Source organism: Lynx rufus, unplaced genomic scaffold, assembly GCF_022079265.1.
Source record: "Lynx rufus isolate CCGP_SWC_20201006 ecotype Redwood Valley unplaced genomic scaffold, mLynRuf1.p SCAF_8, whole genome shotgun sequence".
Classification (NCBI taxonomy): domain Eukaryota; kingdom Metazoa; phylum Chordata; class Mammalia; order Carnivora; family Felidae; genus Lynx; species Lynx rufus.
This window is the reverse complement of record NW_025814896.1, coordinates 6470852-6491651: the sequence shown is the minus strand read 5'-3', so window position 1 is coordinate 6491651 and position 20800 is coordinate 6470852. Positions and strand designations below refer to the sequence as shown.

At 48.2% G+C, this 20800-nt stretch overlaps 1 protein-coding gene across 3 annotated transcripts in view; it reads left to right on the top strand.

Annotated features, from left to right (window-relative positions):
- Window positions 1-879: 879 nt before the first annotated feature.
- The window catches only part of CASS4 (Cas scaffold protein family member 4), a 37727-nt gene continuing 17806 nt past the window's right edge, over window positions 880-20800 (top strand). For 2 of the 3 annotated variants that reach the window (XM_047067963.1, XM_047067962.1), the window contains exon 1: window positions 889-1276. In XM_047067963.1, the coding sequence (XP_046923919.1) occupies window positions 1241-1276 (36 nt within the window). In that variant the 5' untranslated portion in view covers window positions 889-1240. Of the gene's footprint in view, window positions 1277-20800 lie in introns of all 3 variants that reach the window. The other variant, XM_047067964.1, reaches the window with a different exon arrangement.

Genomic DNA, 20800 nt, shown 5'->3' with positions numbered 1-20800 from the left:
CCTTGAACTTGTCGCTAAGTCAGTTCGTCCTCACTCTGCAGGGTCACTGTTCCCTCCCTGTGATCTGCTCCCATCTGCAACACGTCAGTTACTCGGCCCCGGAAGTTAACTTCCAACAACGATGCCCATTTAAAACATGGATTGTCTCAGCCAGAAATCAGTCGGCCGTGTCCACAAGTAAAACCCTTCCTGGTGCTCAGACTCGTGAGGACTGACTGCTCAGCAGTGGGTGCCACGCAGACCAGTCAGTGAGCGCAGCACTTGCAGGAAGGTAGCAATGGGAGACACCACCCGTCGGAGGTGCTACCTGAGGCAGGTTCGGAAGAACGGGTGCCAGTCTGTTTAAATGAAGTAACGTGAATGTGCCCCGCAAGGAGTCTGCCTCCCTGTATATGTCTTCCCTCAACGTTGAGGAGGAATTCAGGGAAAGTAGAAAGACCGAGCAAGCAGTGTTGAGCTGCACGAATTAGCAGTGTGGCTTCAAGTTCAGACAGTGGGTGGATGAGATTTCAGAGATAATAGAATTGTACTGAGAGGTGCTCAGCACGGCCCTGGTACAGAGTCAGCACCCAGGAGATGTTCATGGTGAAGCTTTGTGAGCAAAGACCAGGAGGTGGGGTGGGTATGGGGTGAGAGCACGGAGGACTGTGCCTCCGAGGAGAGATGTGCTGGGACCAGGTCCTTTAAGGCATTCCCCTTGACTTGTTTTCTCCCGGCTGTTGGCAGGACAAGTTTAGAAAGCAGGAAGAAAGAAACAGCCACCATGGTCACAAATTTGTCCTAGTGGCCTCTCATCAGGAAAACGAGCTTGGTGTGTCAGGTGGGAGTTGTTCACAGTGTTTGTGGGATGAGAATGCAGAGCCTTCCTACACCGAGCTTTGAAAGTAGGAACTTCACCCTACAAAGCAGAAGAGTGGTTTTTTTTTCTTCGTTTGTGGTTTCACATAGCAAATGTGTGACACTCTCTACTTATAGACCAAATGAGATGCCAGGCATCGAAGAGTGAGTGTGGCCTGGATTTCTGTCCCCTCTCCGTCAGCCCTTTCGTTTTACTCTTATCGCGCTTTGCAGAAAGTTTGCCTGCTGGGAGAATCGTTGTGACAATTTCCCGTGTTGTCAGATAGCTCCATAGAATTCAGTTTCTGAGAAGCAGCCCAAGGCATGCAGTGACATTGCATAATCCCTCCTCTGAAGCCAGAGATATCAGCCGGAGAGCTCACGGGAGCTGTTTCACACCAGCATGAAGGGAGCAGAGATCATGGATGGCACGCCCAGGGTGAGTGACGGGGGGCCGTTCGGATGGGCAGTTCACCAAACAACCAGTTATGGTTAAGGACAATGACTGACTTTAGTTCCAAGTTTCTAATGAAGTCGAAGGGTGAATACTAGTAACATGTAGGTTGGAGATGGAAAAGTTTACTAGAAGCCTAAGTGTGGAAAAGAGGGGTGCTCCAAAGCCCCTGACCAGTTGGATTCAGAGACGGATGAAAGTTACTTCTCGCAGAAACCAGTTCATGGGGTTGAGAACACAATCCATCCCGTTGTGTCCGCTCAGCTTCCAAACAGCTTTCCCAGCAAGATGCGGGTCTTGGCCTCAGCTCACCCTGACCTCTCCTCTCCCTGGACCCTGCAAACACTTAGTGTCCCTCCCAGGTTGATTCCGTGCTCCTTCCCAAGAGCAGAGTCCAGATCTGGCTTCAGCCTCCCCTGCTGAGTCCACAGGGGGCATTCTGCATGCCATTTCCCGGTAATTTTTGTACTGGTACGTGTGAGTGGGGCTCAGGTCTGTGGCATGAATCAAAAAAGATTCGCTGTCTAGAACGTTGTAATGGCTGCTTAAAAAGAAAAATGGCTCAGACGCAAAGAAAATAAAGCTCAGGGATTATCTTGCTAGACCTTTTTTAAACCTTCAGTCGTGCAGGAAAGAAAATGAAACAATTACTAAATGGGAAGCTTGTTTATATGAATTAAATATATGCTATTGATTATTAAAGTAATACTAATGTATGTCACTAGTGGAATTTATGGCTGAGTAACCCATGACCGCCTCTCTTGTATGGATCGTGTGTAAATATCGAAGCTACCCTAGAATTTTGTGCCCACTTTTTTTTTCTTTGAAAAATGTTTAAACCATTGGAAAACTGGCGGGGGGGGGGGGAAGTAATTCAGTAAACCCCTGTATATCCTTCACCAATATTCACTGATTCCTGGCACTTTGTCACATTTGTCTGCATCTATTTGTGTATATTTACACACACACACACACACACTTTGTTGTTGCTGTTGCTAAGCCATTTGAAAACAAATTGTAGGCATAATGACCCTTCACCCCCCCTCCCAAAACATCAACATGTGTCTCCTAAAAACAAGGACGTTCTTCTACACAACTCCAATATGATCACACACAAGAAAATTTAATGTTGAATTAATAATGTCCTTCTAACAATCAGTCCACATAAAGGCGGTAAGTACTTGGGCAAGAACTCACGTCTTCAACTCCTAGTCCACAGGCAACCTCAGCAGAGGGTTTCTTGGGCACCCCTACAGAACGGTCGACGCCCATGTGAGATAATACACTGTTTAAAAGGCTTTATACAAATGGGAGCAGTAACTGATCCATTGTCGAGCTTCTTGCCTTTCACAATTAACAATACGTATTAGAGTTCCATTTGTTTTAGCACAGTTGATCTCCTTGATTATTGTTCATTAATTCTCTTTGATCAAAGGGTCACACAATGCTGTCAGGGGTCATAGCACGTAACTGGTTCTCTGCTTTGGTGCATTTTGCTTTGAAGCACCTTCATGTTCAGCCAAGGGGACCCAGAGCACCTCTCGTACCTTGAAGGTGGCCTGGGGACAGTGGGTGGTGACCAGCGATTGCCCTGTCACGCCGTCCCGTGGTGCTGCTGCTTTTTGTCACCCGATGGTTTCATGTCGGTAGAGCATTCACCTTTGTGTAGTTGTCTGCTTTTCACGAGGTTTTCCTTAATGTCTTATAAAACCGAGAGAAAACTGAAAACTAAACTTGCTGATACTAGTGATAAGAAATGCTGGGCTCACACAGTACGGTTGCAACAGACGTAGAAGTCCTCATGTGTGGCAAAGTGGTCCGTCTAACACCTCATCTGTTGACTTACTGGACTGTAGCTGATTGATTCCCTGTTCAACTCCATTCAAGAAAGTCAAGTCTAAAAGACAGGGTGCATGAGTGATTTTATTACATGTAAATCTTTGTTTGGGATTTGGGCAGTTTCAAAAAGTGCCTTATTTATGAAAATGGAGCCTGCATGTACTTTAGCGATGCAGTCCCATTTGTTACAAATTGTGTTGACTTCTGAATATGCATGTGTGTGCACATGTGTGCAGATGAATACGCACCATTAGAAGTGACGTTGAAATTAGCACCTTTGTCTCACTGGGGTACATGTCCAGGAACTGAAGGAGAATCACAGAGTCAGATAAGCATGGTATTTGTTTTCCTTCGCTTTCTGAGAATTTCTGAAATGGTATTCTATTTTATTATTTTTTTAATGTTAATTTTGGAAAGAGAGAGAGAGCGAGCGCAAGTCGGGGAGGGGCAGAGAGAGGGAGACAGAGGATCCCGGGTGGTCTCGGCACTGATGACAGAGAGCCTGATGCAGGGCTCAAACTCACCAACCTCAAGATCATGACCTGAGCTGAAGTCAGATGCTTAACCAACTGAGCCACCCTAAAATTATCTTTTAGACCTACTTTCTGAAAGTATTTTCTCTACAAGCTGCACTTTCTGTCTTTCGTAAACGTGACGGTGTGCTCACTTGCTTTTCTGAAGGGAGTTTTCAAACAAGTGTCTGTCCCCTCATTACTAAAGGGTGCATGTCCAGAGAATTGATCAAAATAATATTTATTTAAAAAAAATTTTTTTTAACGTTTATTTATTTTTGGGACAGAGAGGGACAGAGCATGAATGGGGGAGGGGCAGAGAGAGAGGGAGACACAGAATCGGAAGCTGGCTCCAGGCTCCGAGCCATCAGCCCAGAGCCCGACGCGGGGCTCAAACTCACGGACCGCGAGACCGTGACCTGAGCTGAAGTCGGACGCTTAACCGACTGAGCCACGCAGGCGCCCCAATATTTATGTTTTAAGCACATTTAAATACTCTCAGATATTCTTAACAGTTCAGATTCAGCCTCGATTAAAGAGCAAACACCCTCTGGCTGTCTTACATCCCAATCCTGGGGGTAGTGGTCGTAGAGCCCCTCAAGGAGGGTCGCGGTAAAGACTTAGAGGTAAAGGCGCCAAAATTCTTAGACTCTGACAGACCCAACGGCGATGTGTCTCCCAGGGACGCAGCCTGCACTTACTTCAGGGCTTCTGGGCAAGAGCGCTCAGGACCTCGGGACCTTGTTTGTGGGTGGGGAGCAATGACAGGTTCTCCTTGTGCCTTTAGCACCTCTGAATGGGAAGTAAGACACTTTAACTCAGTCTCTGTGGAAGAAGGGCAAGAGGGAATGTAGGTGGAGAACTTACCGGGGCCACGAGGCGTGCCTGACCCCCTCCCCACAGCCCCCCACCACACTGCCCGCCCCTTCCCCTGCCTGGGAACATTCATGTAGGGGCATTGGGTCCCGTGGGTCCTCCCCGCCAGCATCTTCCACACTCGCTCACTCACACGCTTGCTCAAGGCCTTTCTGGACCGCCCGTCCAATCGCCTCCCACACCTTCCCTGGTCTTTCTCATTCTCCGCCTCGTCTTCACTTATCGACATCTGACATCATCTTTCTCAATCGTTTGTCCCTTTTATCATCATGTGTCTTCCCCTCTGGAGAGTCAGCTCCTCCAGGGACAGAGCTGGGCTTCCTTATTCAGGGCTGCGTCTCCAGTGCTACGGCAGTGCCTGCGCTTAGTAGGTGCCCAATAAACACCTGGAGTGTGTGTGAATGAATGGGAGGTCACGGAGAGTGCAGATGGAGCTCTTGTGACATCGCCCTGCCCTGCCACAAGGTCAGACACGGCACTTCCTAGTTGTCACACCCCTGGGAACCGAGGCTGCCCGGCTCTAAGCTCCCTAACCCCTACCTGGCCCCGACCCGAGCCACTCAGCCTAGATTCTCGGGAACTGGCCCCCTTCCAGCTCCCGTGGTCAGATGTTGCCTTAGATCTAAACCTTTGCAGCTGAGGTCAAGGTCACAAGGACCCGTGGCCTCCCTCCGACCGTGTGCAGCAATTCCATTGCTTCACCTGCCCCACAAAACAAAAGAGCCCAGACACCACAGCCAGCTTGAAAACACAATTCACTGCCCACTGTTTAGCCATCCATCCGGTGTGCAGTTATTGGGCCCTGGGGTTCAGATGATCAACACATTGCTGATATTTTAGTGGAGTCAGAAAGTTAGTAAATGAGTAAATGGACACCATGATTTCAGATGGTGCCGACTGCCATGAAGAAAAATAAAACAAGGTGATCTGACAGAGGTGATGGACAGAAAGGGCCTCTCTGGAGTCCTGAATGATGACAGAAGCATTCAGGGCAGAAGAAACAGCAAATGCAAAGGCCCTGTGGCAGGAATGAATTCAGCATTGTGGAGTATCCACAGAAAGGCCAGTGTTGTTGGAGCAGAAGGACCAAGGGAAAGAGTGGGCAGAAATGAGATCAACGGGGTAAGCAGGATCCCGTTCACATAGGACCTTGTCAGTCCTGTAAGAAGTTCGAACTGCATTCTAACTGCAAAGGAAGCCACTGGCCTATTTAAAGCAGGAGATGACATGGTCCGGTTTATGTTTTAAGAGATCACTCTGGCTGCTACGCAACAAAGGGAATGTTGGCAGGGAAGAGCAGAAGGAGGGGGATAAATCAGGGGACCAGGGTGGTGGCCTCTCTTCCATTTTATTTATTTATTAAAAAAAATTTTTTTTAACATTTATTTATCTTTGAGAGACAGAGAGAGGCAGAGCATGAGCAGGGGAGGGGGAGAGAGAGAGATAGAATCTGAAGCCGGCTCCAGGCTCTGAGCTGTCAGCACAGATCCCAACGTGGGGCTCGAACTCGCAAGCCGCGAGATTGTGACCTGAGCCAAAGTTGGACGCTCAACCAACTGAGCCACCCAGGCGCCCCCCCTTTTATTTTTTAATTTATTTTTTAACACTTATTTAACTCTTAACATTTTAGATGCCACCTTGGTGTTCTCAATGAACACGGACGAGAATCACTTGCCCTGACTTTCAGAAAAAAAAAAAAAAGCAAAGAGAGAGAAACTTTTGACATTTGAAACTGGCAGGAGATGTAAACAGAAAGAATAGTAAATAAAGGTGTAAATGGTTTTATTGAACTACATGTGCTATACACACACCTTTTTCTTTTTTTGGAAACTGACGTTTGTTTTCTACGAACCCTATTTCCATTTTCTGTTGAGACAATATACCTTTCATTCATCCAACAAATATCGAGTGCCCGCTTTGCGCCAGGCACCATTCTAAATGCCACAAAGAACACAAATGTCTAGGTCCCTTTCTCAATAAAATAAACTGTCATTTTAGTTAATAAAAATGTAATAGAAAATAGAATATATAATATAACATGTAATATAAAAATAGAATAGAATATAATAACACTATATTATCACTCCTGTTTAAAAACTTTTATTCTCTTAATGTTTTATTTGCTATAGAGCTCACTACTAAAAAAAAAAAATAAGAACTAAACAGAATACCATCACGATCCCAGAATTTACCAGACTATTCGAAGGAAAGTGGCCTACGTGGTAATTGAATGGGGAAGCAGCCGTAGAAACAGAACATGGTCATTTTGGAAATAGAATGACTAAGGGAGGAAATGACAAGTTCTTGGAGAGGAAATAACTTCAAAGGAGGAAGGTGGGGGGCTGGTAGAAAATATGCCTTACAAGTGATATTCGACTGTCCCAGCATGAGCTGTGAAAAAGGGGAAATAAATAGTTTAGGAACCATTTCCAAATGTATGCTCATAAGCCATCTGTGTATTCGATTGGAGGACGCTGTGTCCACACCATGAGGACAGAGCCAGTGGCAAGAAGGCCATATGTCCCGCACCTGCAACAGCAGCTCGGCTTATGAGTTACTGAACACTCAGAATTGTTCTTTTTTTCCTTTAAAGTGTTGCTTGTCCTGAGAATCAAGAGTAGCTTCAGTGACACACCTGTCACAGGCAGTCTGTCATTTGGGGAGAAGAGCAAACAAGGAATGAGATGAGAAAGCAGTAGGGGCCTTCCTCCCTTGGAGATGTTTGCCCTCTGGTTAACGAAAAGTACAAAGGGCTTTGTGGGATGTTCCCTCCGCTTCAGAATTTCCGCTTCAGAATTTCAACTCGCTCCGAGGTTGAAAGAACGCGAGAGTCAGTTACAGATGGCGAGTACTTGAAGTTGCTTTTTTCCTACGCGAACGTTGCCCAGAGTGAGGAGATCAACAAGCACTGTGAGATCGAGGGCCAATTACACACACCTGTCTCTAACGTTCTGCGTACTCTCCTGAGTAAGACTTTTTTTAATTAAAAAACTTTTTTAAATTTTTTAAGTGTGTATTTATTTTCGAGACAGAGAGAGAGAGAGAGCAGGAGTGGTGGAGAGGCAGAGAGAAGGGGAGACACAGAATCCAAAGCAGGCTCCAGGCTCTGAGCTGTCAGCACAGAGCTCTACCCGGGGCTCAAACTCGTGAACTGTGAGATTATGCCCTGAGCTGAAACCAAGAGTGGGACACTTAACCCACTGAGCCACCCAGGTGCCTCTAGATAATGCATTTTAACGTGCATCAGAAAAAACTAAGAGGGGCGCCTGCGTGGCTCAGTCGGTTAAGCATCTGACTTTGGCTCAGGTCTGGATCTCACAGTTCGTGGGCTCAAGCTCCACATCAGGCTCTGTGCTGACAGCTCAGAGCCTGGAACCTGCTTCAGTTTCTGTCTCCCCCTCTCTCCCTCTGCCCCTGCCCTGCTCATGCTGTCTCTCTCTGACTCAAAAATAAAGAAACATTTTCAAAAATTAAAAAAGAAAAACTAAGACTAGTTCATTGAATGTAGTTCTATAGGTAATATTGCTTAGGGAGAGTTGTTTTCAATCGGCTTAATTTAACACGTGACTTGAGTAAAACTCTGTACTGGTGGCCCATGGATATGACGTGCTGTGAATAGGCGCGAGGCCGAAGGAGTGCAGTCTTAGACGAAGCTTCCTCCTCATCCGAGGTCATACAGTCGCTGGGGACCAAACAGCACAAAACACCTTTTGTATCTCCCCTGCCTTTCCTCTTTGTTTCCCTCCAAAAAGAGAGAAAGGAGGAGGAGAGGAAAGGAAGCTAAGAAGGAAAGGACCCTACCTGTGATGTTCTTGCCCCCGCCCTCCTTCCTGGGGTGAGAGAGAAGTATAAGGAAAGAAACCATGCAGGGGGCGAGGTGTTGCAGCCACTCGGGAACGCTGCACGGCCACCCCGCTTTCAGGTGAGGTTAGGGAGGCCCCGAGAAGTTCCTAGTTTCTCACTCTCCTCCATCGATGAGCTTCTCACAAGCTGGGACTGAGCCTCAACCACTCCCAGAAGCTGCTTCCAACTAGGTATTGTAAACGATAAGTCAGGGATGTGGCTGGTCAGGAGTGAGCTTGGAGGTGGTGGAGGGGACACGGCCAGGAATACAGATGCCGGATCTCTAGGGCACAAGCACCTGTAGAATGCAGTTTGGTACAACATGTACCTGTCTTGGGCCAGATCTCAATTACTACAAAGCTTGGTTGATCAAATGTTGCAGCATTTCAATCCTGAGCTTGGATCAAGGGAACCTCGTGCACCGCTCTCCCCAGCACACGTTATCAAACATACAGTAGGTGCTTAATAAAGAATCATCTGGGCACCTGGGTGGTTCAGTCGGTTGAGTGTCCAACTCTTTTTTTTTTTAAGTTTATTTATTTATTTTGAGGGGGGGGGGAGAGAGAGCGTGAGCCGAGGAGGGGCAGAGACATAGGGAGAGATTAAGAATCCATAGGGAGAGAATTAAGTTGAGCGTCCGACTTCATCTCAGGTCACGATCTCACGGTCTGTGAGTTCGAGCCCCGCGTCGGGCTCTGTGCTGCCAGCTCAAAGCCTGGAGCCTGCTTCGGATTCTGTCTCTCCCTCTTTCTCTCTGCTCCTCCCCCCCCCACACTCTGTATCTCTCTCTCTCTCTCTCACAAAAATAAACATTAAATACAAAACAAAAAAAAGAATCCCAAGCAGGCTCCGATGCAGGGCTCGATCTCACAAACTGCAAGACCATAACCCGAGCTGAAATCAAAATCCAGATGCTTAACTGACCGAGCCACCCAGGCACCCTCCAACTCTTGATTTTGACTCAGGTCATGATCTCATGGTCATGAGATCGAGCCCCACATCAGGCTCTGAGCTGAGTGTGGAGCCTGCTTGAGATTCTCTTTCTGCCTCTCTCTCCCTCTGCCCCTTTCTTCAGCTCGCATGCCTCTCTCTCTCTCTAAAATAAAGTAAAATATACCTTAAAAAATAATGATAATTGTCAAATTAATAAAGCACTAACAGTGAGTTCTAATAAGGTTCCCATGAATAGGGGAAGTTGACTCAAACATGTTGATCTGACCAAGACCCAAACCTGTTGGAAAACCACGGTATTCAGACATCAGGGACGAAAACATTTCACTTCCACCGAGTGGCTTTGGAATTTTTTTCTGGCCACAATCGCTTCCTCAAAGTCTCATTATTGGGCGATGTACAGAAGTCCTGTGATGAGTGTCTTCTTCATCTAAACCATCAGGAAGAATTCGAAGCTGGAGGGGTCAGAGTTCGATGCGTCTACAGAGAAATCGCTTATACCTTTGTGCTTGTTCACAGACAACGCCGTCATCCCCGGCCACCGGGCCATTTTCATGGGCGTTAGGAAGACAAGGAATCATTCTTTAAGTTTTTCTTTTTCACCCGTATATCTTCTCATGTCCAAGTTCACCAGGGTTATTCCCTTCTTTGTCCCCGGTGCCTATAGATACACCCACCATAGTGGCTATTTGCACCCAGAAGGATGGGAGGGAACCAGGGAGCAGATCAAGGGAATGCGTTGGGTGGCCAGCCCCGTCCGCACCCAGGGCTGTCGGGTCCAGCCCAGATCTGCTCACAGGAACAGCTGTGAAAAGAGCACTATTCACAGCCAAGTGTTTTAGACCCACACCTGTCGGCACTCCGGCACAAACTGCTACAGAAGACCTTCCCTTCCCAAGCGGCTTCTGCCGGTGTTTTCCAGGACACGGAATGGTCACCTTTAAACACAATCTCCTTAAAGGATCAAGATGAGAGTGAATGTGAGTATCTGAGTTTCTCTCTGCTGGCCTCCATTTCTTTGCAACTCTAACCATGTGAAGGGGGCCGTGACGTGTTATTTCAAATGTTCCCCCCAAGTTAGGGAAGCCCGGAAGGACGGTCCTCCAATAGCTGTCGCACCGGTGGGAGTAACTGAAAGGTGCTCTGTGTCCCGTGTTTTGAAACCAAAAAGAGAGAATTTACATTTTGTTTAAAAAGCTGTATTCCGCTCGGTTAATTTTTTTAAGCTTCCGTGTTCCTCTAAATATAAAGGTAATGGGGGGGGTGGAGAAGCGCATTTCGGTATCCTGCGTTCAGTTAAATGACCTCGGATCCCTTTCTCCACATCCTGGAGCCTCTTCATTCGAGAACTTGTCCACTTGTACAGAGGGGTTGCTGGGGCCGAAGCTTGCTGATTTCCCTGGCCTCCCCGGCAGACAACAGCAGCTTCTCCTCAGCCTTCTCTCCTTTACCCACTTGGCTAAGTCTTTAAAAACCAGCTCCAAGAGAATCAACCCTTCCTTATGTCGCAGGACGATGCAAGAAATCACTCAGCTGTCACTTCATTAAAAAAACAAGCAAACAAAAAAAGCCCGAATATTTCCGACACTGGAATGCAGATGACTGAACCAGAGCTGTCTCGGGCTCTACGATACCACAAATGAATTCTCTCACTACATTAGGCATGACAAGTGGAAGGATATTATTAACTGGGCGCCGTTGCAAATCTCAGGGCAAGTTCTGATTACGAAATGCACCATTTTGCTATCTTCCATGACTCTTAGTTCCCTAAACCTGGCAGAACTGTACTTGGAAACGTAAACGTTGCTGTGGAAAGCTATTGAAATCCACGAGGGAAGACAAAAGTTAAGGCAACAACCTCTTTCTCAGACAATTGTTTCAAAGAGGGATTCTTTTTTTTTTTTTAAGTTCATTTATTTATTTTGAGAGGGGCAGAGAGAGAGCACAAGCAGGGGAGGGGCAGAGAGAGAGGGCAGGGGGGAGAGAGAATCCCAAGCAGGCTCTTGGTTTACAAAATTCTAACTGTACCGAGGGGCGTGGGTTGCAAGCATGTTTTCCTTTAATCCCAAACCTCTATAATTTCCTGGGCTCTGGTTCCTCCGGCCAGAGGGAAAGCCCCAACCAACAACTTATGTCATCTTCCAGAAAGATGCTATCCTCACAACAGCATAAATGGGGACATACCATATGCACAGTTGGTCATCCTGGTTAAATTAATACTGCATTTTGGAGATTGTTCCATTTCAACTCACATACACTCTACCTCATTATTTTTAATAGCTGTAGAGTATTCCATTATAAAAGTCTATCATTATGTACCAGTAATGACAGTCAAGCTATTTCCTAAATTTTTTTTCAAGTTTATTTATTTATCTTGAGAGATGGAGGGTGAGCAGGGGACGGGCAGAGAGAGAGAGAGAGGGAGAGAGATTGAGAATCCCAAGCAGGCTCCATGCTGTCAGCATGGAGCCTGACGCGGGGCTCGATCCCACGAACCGTGAGATCATGACCTGAGCGGAAATCAAGAGTCGGACGCTTAACCGACCGAGCCACCCAGGTGCCCCTAAGCTATTTTCTGAATTCTTAGGGCAGGATCTAATTCTGATAAATGGCCACACAACTTACACAACGGAGTTAAAATATAGTTATCAGCTTACCATTCGTCTCCCCGGGGCACACTCTGTCATTCGCTGCTCCGTGAAAATGCACATGCCAACTGGTGGAGTGGGTACCAAGCTCTGCGATTTGTGGGCCAAAAAGGCAGACTCCAGGGTCAAAACTGCCTGTGTTCCATTCTTGGTTCTGTTCCTTGCCCTCTAAGCAACGTTACGCTACTCAATCACCCTCTCTGTGCCTTAGTTTTCCCATCTCTCCAACACTAATCGCGGTAACTGCTTCATGGGACGGTGAATATCAAGGGAGATCATTAAGGCTAATTACTTATCGCAGCGCCTGGCGCAGATGTTGAAAAAGTGTCGGCTATCCTCATCTATGAGCCATTGGCTAAGTCGTAAACTATGACAGTAACAAGATGCCTGACTCAATATGCGTCCAGAAGATTAAAGGGGAGGGGGCGCCTGGGTGGCTCGGTCGGTTTAGCAGTTAAGCATCCGACTTGGACCCAGGTCATGATCTCACGGTCCTCAAGTTCAGGCCCCGGGTCGGGCTCTGTGCTGACAGCCCAGAACCTGGAGTCTGTTTCGGATTCTGTGTCTTCCTCTCTCTCTGCCTCTCCCCTGCTCGCACTCTGTCTCCTTCGAAAATAAATAAACATTAAAAAAGAAGAAGAAGATTAAAGGGGATTTTTTTCTTTGATCAATTACAGGAAATTACTATTAGCTGACACGCCATGTGTAAGAAGAAGGCTGCATTGTTGTGTAGGGTTTGCAAACTGGGAATCCTTTCCAGACCATCTCTGCTGTAACTCCTTACGAGCCTGTCTACCCTCTCTCCTCTTTCCAGAGGTTACCTCACAGAATGCTGTCGCCCATCAACACCTCTCACAGGAGTATCATGAAGATACTTTGTTTCTTCCTCAGGATTGTCCTTCTTCCTCTGTCCTTCTTCCCTTTTTGGAGGGTGTGGGCGGGAAAATGGAGGTGGTAAGGGGATTTTGCTTACGCTCTTGGAAACTTTTTTTTTTTTTTAACATAAGTGCTTTTAAAAATGATGGAAAATAAATAGGCACAAACCAACCCACAGCACGGTTCTCTCTGCTTTGATCTCTCCAAGCCTGTGTGTAGTTACATAGTGTGAAACACTTCCGTTTCATCCAAGGACAGACGGTTGTCTCTAACAAGGATCAAAGCGCTTTGCTCTGCTCTGGGTCTACGTCTGAGTTTCCGAGTCTGGGCTCAGCTGCGCTGTAAAGATACACAAGAGAAACTTTCACTGATGTGAAAGCCAAAGCTCCCACATCCAGGGAAAGCCTTTGTGAACTTCAGGGATTCATACTTTCCATATGTCAAAAGCTTTGAATACATACACTGTATGCTTTTTTAAAGAGATTGTGGTTTATGTGTTACTATGCTCTCCGGATCCTCAGAGGGGAAGTAGGAACAATTCTGCCACCTGCTCCTAAAGAATTCTTGGAAACAAGTCATAGAACCTATGAGACAGAAGCTAAAATGCTAAATGTGGACATTTTTCAAAGAAGGATTTTAGTAGAAGACAGGTGCCCATCTTACGAGCAATGAGGTTCCATGACATTGTAAGAGCAGGGGTCCAACCGTCACTCGCTGCTCAGGGTTCCTGCCTCATGTACCGTCTCTGTCGTTGTGTGGGGCACTCGCTTATTTATTGCTACCTGCTGTGAGCTGGTGACCTTGTGGTACGATTTATGTTCCCAAGGGAATGATGATATGCCGGCTACTTTGAAAGAAACCATCTCGGGGTCTCTTGTATCCCCGGCTGCGAACTTTTTAATTTTAGGCATACAGGAGTCCAGAGGGTGGGGATAGCGCTTGTATCAGCTGTGATGCTGATCTGACCCTTGTGAGGGGGGTGGGGAGGAGGAGGCAAGCAGGAAAGGGCAGAGAGACAGAGTCTCAAGTTGCGAGCAGGTGGCTGTTAGTCTTGGCTATAACATAACCGGGCAGGGTGGGGAGCAGGGGTGATTCAGGGCAGATCACCTGTTAAGAGGAGCCCTGCGCTGAGTCAAAATGCTCTAGCCTCCTGCCCATTAACTTTGGCTTCGCAAAGGAAAACAGTGTAGGGACTCTAAGACCCCAGCCGCAGTCTGGACTCAGCCCCAGAGCATGTCATTTGGCCCAAGAAGTTATATTCTAAAATGTGTGTGAGTGTGCCAGTCTCCAGCACTCGGCCTGCCTCACTCACACCCACTCCTGCGATCATGCGAGCCTGTTGCAGCCCAGGGATGTCTTTCAAGCAGCTTCTTCTGAGAGCACATGCATTTAGACTTTAGCGGATCAGAGCAAGAGGTTGACTTGGATTTGGAGAGGCCATTCGGGCTCAGGAGTCAGGCACACTTGAGTTTGACTCTCCTCTGCCACCGCGGGCTGCTGGGTGACCTGAGGCAGGTCATGTGATCTCTCCCGGTCTCAGGCATACGCCGCTCTGAAATGAGGTAAACCCGAAGACGGCATCTCCCAGGGTCCCCCGTCCTGCCCTAGCGCTCCGAGTTTCTGCCGCTTCGCTCTTCCAAGCGAACTAAAGAAAATAAAAATGGAGACCAGAGCAGAAAGGCAAGCCGGGCTCTTGCAGGGTCTCAAGCTGTGTCCGCCTCCCTGGTCCAGAGAGTGATGAGCGGTGAAGAAGCATAGAAATGAAGCTTCAGCAGGTGACATCTCTGTAGGCTCGTCTCAACCGGTTCCGCTTAGACTGGTTGCTGCCGCTGCTGCCTCTCTATGCCGCTGCAGAAGACAGAAAGTACAAGCACCAACTGTCTCCATCTGCTTCTTATTTTCCCCGGCCCATTCTGCGTCCCTCCTCCCTTCTCCGGCACTTGTGATCCTGCCCTGTTTTCAAGACCCGCCTCAAAGACCGCCTGCCATCCTTCACGACCTCCTCCCTACAGCTATCCTAAATCCAGCCTGCCCCCCATCTCCCACCCAGACTGGGTGACTGGCTTCCATGAGGCTCTTTGGCCTCCCCGTAGCCCCCCGCCAATCCCTTTCACCCAGCTAGCAGATATATAGGCAGCAGCCAATAGGGAATCAAGCCCCACATCCCTTGTTTACTTCTCTCCGGCCAGTTCATCTTTCAGTTCCTCCGGCCCACCACATACACACACACACACACACACACACACACACACACACACTCCGTCACTCCAGCCCTCACACATTTCTCTTCCCCTGCCTCGATGATCGTCCCCCCCGTCGAGATCTGACTAGCTCCTACCCACCCCCAGAGCACGCCCCCCTTTCTCCCTACCCCAATAATATTTCTCACCACTTCCTGTATTTTCCATCATTGCCCTTAAGAGAAGTAGAAACCCTATATTGATTTCTGTGAAAATCTGATGGGAGTTGATCTCCTCTGCTGCAACATGCGTTGGTGTAAGGTCAGGCTGTGCTCTGTCTCCAGCAGAGCCCTGGGCGTATAGTAAATGCTTAACACAATCTTCCCGAACAAATGCACGAATGCCCGAACGAACAACATCCCAGATTTCTCCAGTTGTAGCTAATTACTCTCCCAGCTCATTGCCGATTCAACATAGATTAACACATTGCATCTGGCAGCCGTGGGAAGGTCTCCCAGAAAGGGAATTGTATTCTCTGCCTTTTTGTTTCTTTCTTCCAAGTGCACATTTTCCTTGCCCCTCTTCCAGCTGCCGCACGAAGAAGGGCATTTGAGGGAAATGCCCCTTTTGGAGACTAGTTAGCACCGTTTCTTCCACGGCTCGCAGGATCCGACTCCCAGCGTGCCCACGGGGAACAAAAATATAAACATATGTCCTCCTTCGTGTCTTAAATATCTACACAAACGTTTCCAAATTCACACCCTATTTAAAAAACACCCTGTGAGTGGCCCCGGAGATGATCGCGTTGGTTGTTAGGTTGCCTTCGCTGAGCTGACGGTTGTCTCCATGCCTTGTCCATAAAGAGCTTGGCACGGCACCAGGAACACAGGTGTGGGACAAGTGTTTGTTGCTATTTCTTCCTCTCCCCCCACTGCCAGCCTGCCCGAACAAAGTCCGGCTTGCCCCGTCTGGATTCCTTCTTCAGAGTGCCTACAACATCAGCGTCTCAGTCGTGCGTGGGTGCAGAGAAGGAGGCTAGCCTTCCATGGGTGGTCAGGGATGCCTCGGCAGGAGGTGACTTTTGAGCGGAGGCCTGAAGGAGGAGCCAGTCATGCAAAGATCTGGTGGAAGAGTGTTCTGGGCAGGAGGCATAGCAAGGGCAAAGGTCCTGAGGTGGACGTAAGCTTAGCGCATCTGGGAGAAGGAAGAAAGCAACGTGGCCGAAGGAAGATGAATGGATGGAGGGGGGGCTAGGGGGGCAATCAGGCAGAGAGTGTAGGTTTTGTTCCAAGTGTATGTCTAAGCAATTGGAGGTTTTTAAACCAGAAACCAACATGATCTGATTGGTGTACGTAGTGCTCGCTTCGGCAGCACATATACTAAAATTGATTGGTGTACGTAAATATTTACGTGTATAAATGTCCGGAGAATGGATTGTAAGGGGAATGCGCAATGATAGATGTGAGGAGAGCAGTTAGAGGCTAAGTGACCTTAGACAAGTCATTTCACCTCCCTGAGCCTCGGTTTCCTCCTCTGTAAAATGAGGACAAGAAAAGACACCTCTGAGGCTTCTAAGATTTCAGTGATATGACTGCAGTTCCCCCGACACAGAGTAAGGCCCCGTTCAATATAGTCCACGGTTTTCTTTTTTAAAAAACATTTATTTTTGAGAGAGAGAGAGAACCCACAAGCGGGGGGGGGTGCAGAAAGAGAGGGGAGCGGAGGCTCCAAAGCCAGCTCCCCACCGTCAGCACAGAGCCCGATGCGGAGCTTGAACTTGGGAACCTTGAGGTCATGATCTGAGCTAAAGTCAGACACTTAACCGACCGAGCCTCCCAGGCGCCCCGATATAGTCTACTGTTTTCCAGGTGAAGAAAGACCCCCCAAGGTTCCTCTCTGGTGTTTAATTCTTCCTTTGGAACAGGAACTTTGATACGCTTTGTTATTCAAACTCTGAGACATCAGTGGGTTGCATGAGGTGTCCAGAGACATCCCTGCCAATTGTAACGAAATCTCGCGCAGAAGGGCGTCCTGTGCCAGCAGCACACGTAGGATTTTCCTTTGCTGGGAGGTTACATCCGTAAGGTACGCGCGTTTGCAGACAGCAGGCTGGAAGCATGAAGTCAACCTTGTCTCCGGAACTAGACCGGGGCTGTCCATCGTGGACCGCCGTGGGTGCCCGTGGGTGGGTGATCATACAAGCCCCCTGTGCGCTCTGGAAGATAATCTACTGCCTTTCACAATAGGCAGGCGCATCAACCACGCTGATGCCAGTCGGGACACTCCCCAGCAGCTGCCCAAACGCAGCAACTGCGCCGTCGGGACATACACACCATCTTCTTTCCAGACAGACGCGAGCACGTCTCAGACGACCAGCTTTCTCTTTTCCGGACGCATCAGGCGGGTTTCATGAGATTGTGATGATGGGTTAGAGACTGTGTTGTTGTTGTTGTTGTTTTTCTTGCCAGTGTGGACAGTTGAAGTATAATTTTCAGAAAGGTAAAATCATGACCCTCATGAAAACATAAAACGAACTCCTGCCAAAGGTTTCATTAAACGGATTAATGAATGAGAGAACCACTAGAATGTGAAAACTAGGTCAAAGAGCATTTGAGAATCTAGGTATTTGTAGGCAATTTAATAAAGGAATATCAAGGGGTGCCTGCCTGGGTGGCTCGGTTGAGTGTCCAATCTCGGCTCCGGTCGTGATCTCACGGTTCGTGAGTTCGAGCCCCGCGTCAGGCTCTCTGCTGTCCCTGCGGAGCCCACTCCGGGTCCTCTGTCGCCCTCTCTCTTTGCCCCTCCCCGGCACGCGCTCTCTCTCTCTCTTGCAAAAACAAATAAACACTTTTTAAAAAATAAAGGAATACTAAGAAGGGATTGCAGGGCTCGTTCTAAATCCGGTGAAAGTCTGACAAAGTATTACACCGCAAACTTTCAAGTTCTTTTCTTACCATACAGAGATGATTCGCCTCTTTAGGAAAAAAATCTACAAAGTAGCGTGGAGCTTCACTCAATCCTGGCCTTTAATCCATCCTCTTTATGAGGCTCTAAAACTGTGTTCCCTCTAAATGCTTCATCTCTGCCAGCTTCTCCAAGCCGAGCACCCACATTCACTGGAAATGCGCTTAGAACACATTTGCGGGACAGGAATTGAGTGTACAGATTAGCTAGGTCCTGCAGCCCATTTTCTGGACATCTCAGTGGTCATTTTCACCGAAAGCCACCTGAGGGGCTGGGCAGAGAGTCACGGAGAGCATCCTTTTTGACCCTACTCTAGACAGAAACAGGGACTCTCATCTTGGTGCTGTCTCTCTATCTCTTGAAGACTTGAACACAGGTACATTACACTACTCGTCCTTATCTACCCACTAACTCAACAAGCAGACGATGAGCACCTACCATGGGCCAGAAGCCGGGGATGCAGTGAGAGCCAGGGAGGTGCGCTCTCTTGGAGCCTGTGCCCGGACACAGACGCCAAATAGATGATCACCGACTTAATGAATTACATGTGAAGGTCGTCAGTACGGACCTGGAAACGCATTGAGCAAAAAAAAAAAAAAAAAAAAAATGGAGAGAACTAGGTGGGTCTGGGAGAGTCTGAGCGTGAAGAAATCCTTCAGCGAGGAAGAGACGTCTAAGATGCGTCTAGAAAGATGAGTGGGTCTCACTGGGCACAAAGCTGCTGACTATTTGGGGTGGAGGGTGTAGCCTGTGTGAAGGACTCAGGCCCCACGAAGGGCGGGGTGTGTGGGGCGTTGAGGAACTGATACCCTGAGCCTTGGAAATGTAGGCGAGAGTGGAATTGCGTAGGGCCCTGAGGGTTTGGGCAGAGTTAGGGCTACAGGGGAGCCCCAGGAGGCTCACAGAGCGGACCAACCCATGATCAAAACTGGTATCCCCGAACTCAAGCATGGGGAACGGTCCTGTACCTCGTGAACACTGAGCCAAACTTGGCTGCGTTTGGGAAGGAATAAGTGACCGGCTAAGGGGACACTGCATGGGTCTCACCCCCAGAAGGCAAGCGGTGTTTATTAGCCCTAACTGGGCTCTCTGCTTTTCACTGTCACCCCGTAAACTCACTCCGCCTCCAACCGGTGGGATTTGCACCATCCCTCTCAGGTGAGCGTTTCGGTTCACACTGATGGGAGAGGAGACACCCACGGGCAGGGATGCCCTTCACGACACACATGCCCGTAACGCTGCGGAACCGTGTTCCCTCTTTTAAAAATGAGTTGGAGGGGCGCCTGGGTGGCTCAGTCTGTTAAGCATCTGACTTCGGCTCAGGGCATGATCTCGTGGTTTGTGAGTTCCAGCGCTGCGTCAGGCTCTGTACTGATGGCTCGGAGCCCGGAGCCCGCTTCGGATTCTGTGTCTCCCTCTCTCTCTGCCCCTCCCCCGTTTGCACTCTGTCTCTCTCTCTCAAAAATGAATAAACATTTACAAATTTTTTTAATTAAAAAAAAATAAGTTGGAGCACCTGGGTAGGCTCAGTTGGTTGAGTGTCCTGCCTCGGCGCAGGTCATGATCTCACAGTTCCTGAGTTCGAGCCCCTCGTCGGGCTCTCTGCTGTCAGTGTAGAACCCGCTTCAGATCTTCTGTCCCCCTCTCTTTCTACCCCTTCCCTGCTTGTGCTCTCTCTCTCTCTCTCTCTCTCTCTCAAAGGCAATACACCTTTGAAAAATAAATTTTAAGTGAAATGAGTTAATGGTGGAGTGTAGCAGGGAGGTGACCCCTTCCCAAGTTATCCACTCACAGGGGCATGAAGGCTGTAGCCAGTTCTCTAGTTTTCAGTAGTCTGGGCATTTCCAAGAATGTGTTACAAAAACATTTCAACTTTCCATGACAAAGATTTTAAAACAAACGCAGCATCCAACAAAGAGCTCATGCGCAGGTCATGGGGTGTGAGGAAATGGGCAGTCTCACACCCGGGGGTGGGGGGGGGTGGGGGGAGTATAAATGGGTCAGCCATGCCTGAGGGCAGTGAGGGAAGGAGGAGCCCCAATGACCGCCCTGCCAACTTCCCACCTAGAAATTTCTCTGGGGAAATAAATAAGGAGGGTTGCAGATATTTAGCTATGAAGATGATCATCTTAGCGTTGTCATAGCTAAAAACTGGAATTAGCTAAAATGTCCCAGAACCTGAGGGAAAGGCATGATTCGTTCTTACAAGGGAAAACAGGACTGCTATTTAGAAGGATACTGAACAGGGGCGCCTGGGTGGCTCAGTCAGTTGAGCGTCCAGCTTCAGCTCAGGTCATGATCTCACAGTATGTGGGTTTGAGCCCCGCGTCGGGCTCTGTGCTGACAGCTTGGAGCCTGGAGCCTGCTTCGGATTCTGGGTCTCCCTCCCCTGCTTGTGCCCTCTTTCTCTCTCTCTCTCATATAAATAAGCAGTAAATAGATAGATCGATCGATCGATAGATAGATAGATAGATACTGAAGAAAGCAATTTATTAACACAAAGATGTTGATAATCTATTATTAGTGGGAAAAAAAGATTGTAGCATACGATCCCATTAAGTTTTAAAAATATAACTGACTTGGGGGGCCTGGGCGGCTCAGTTGGCTAAGCATCCGACTTCGGCTCAGGTCATGATTTCACAGTTTGTGGGTTCGAGCCCCACATCAGGCTCTGTGCCGACAGCTCAGAGCCTGGAGCCTGCTTCAGATTCTGTGTCTCCCTCTCTCTCTGACCTTCCCCTGTTCCGTCTCTATCTGTCAAAAAGAAACATTAAAAAAATTAAAAAAAATTTTTTTTAATGTTTATTTATTTTTGACAGA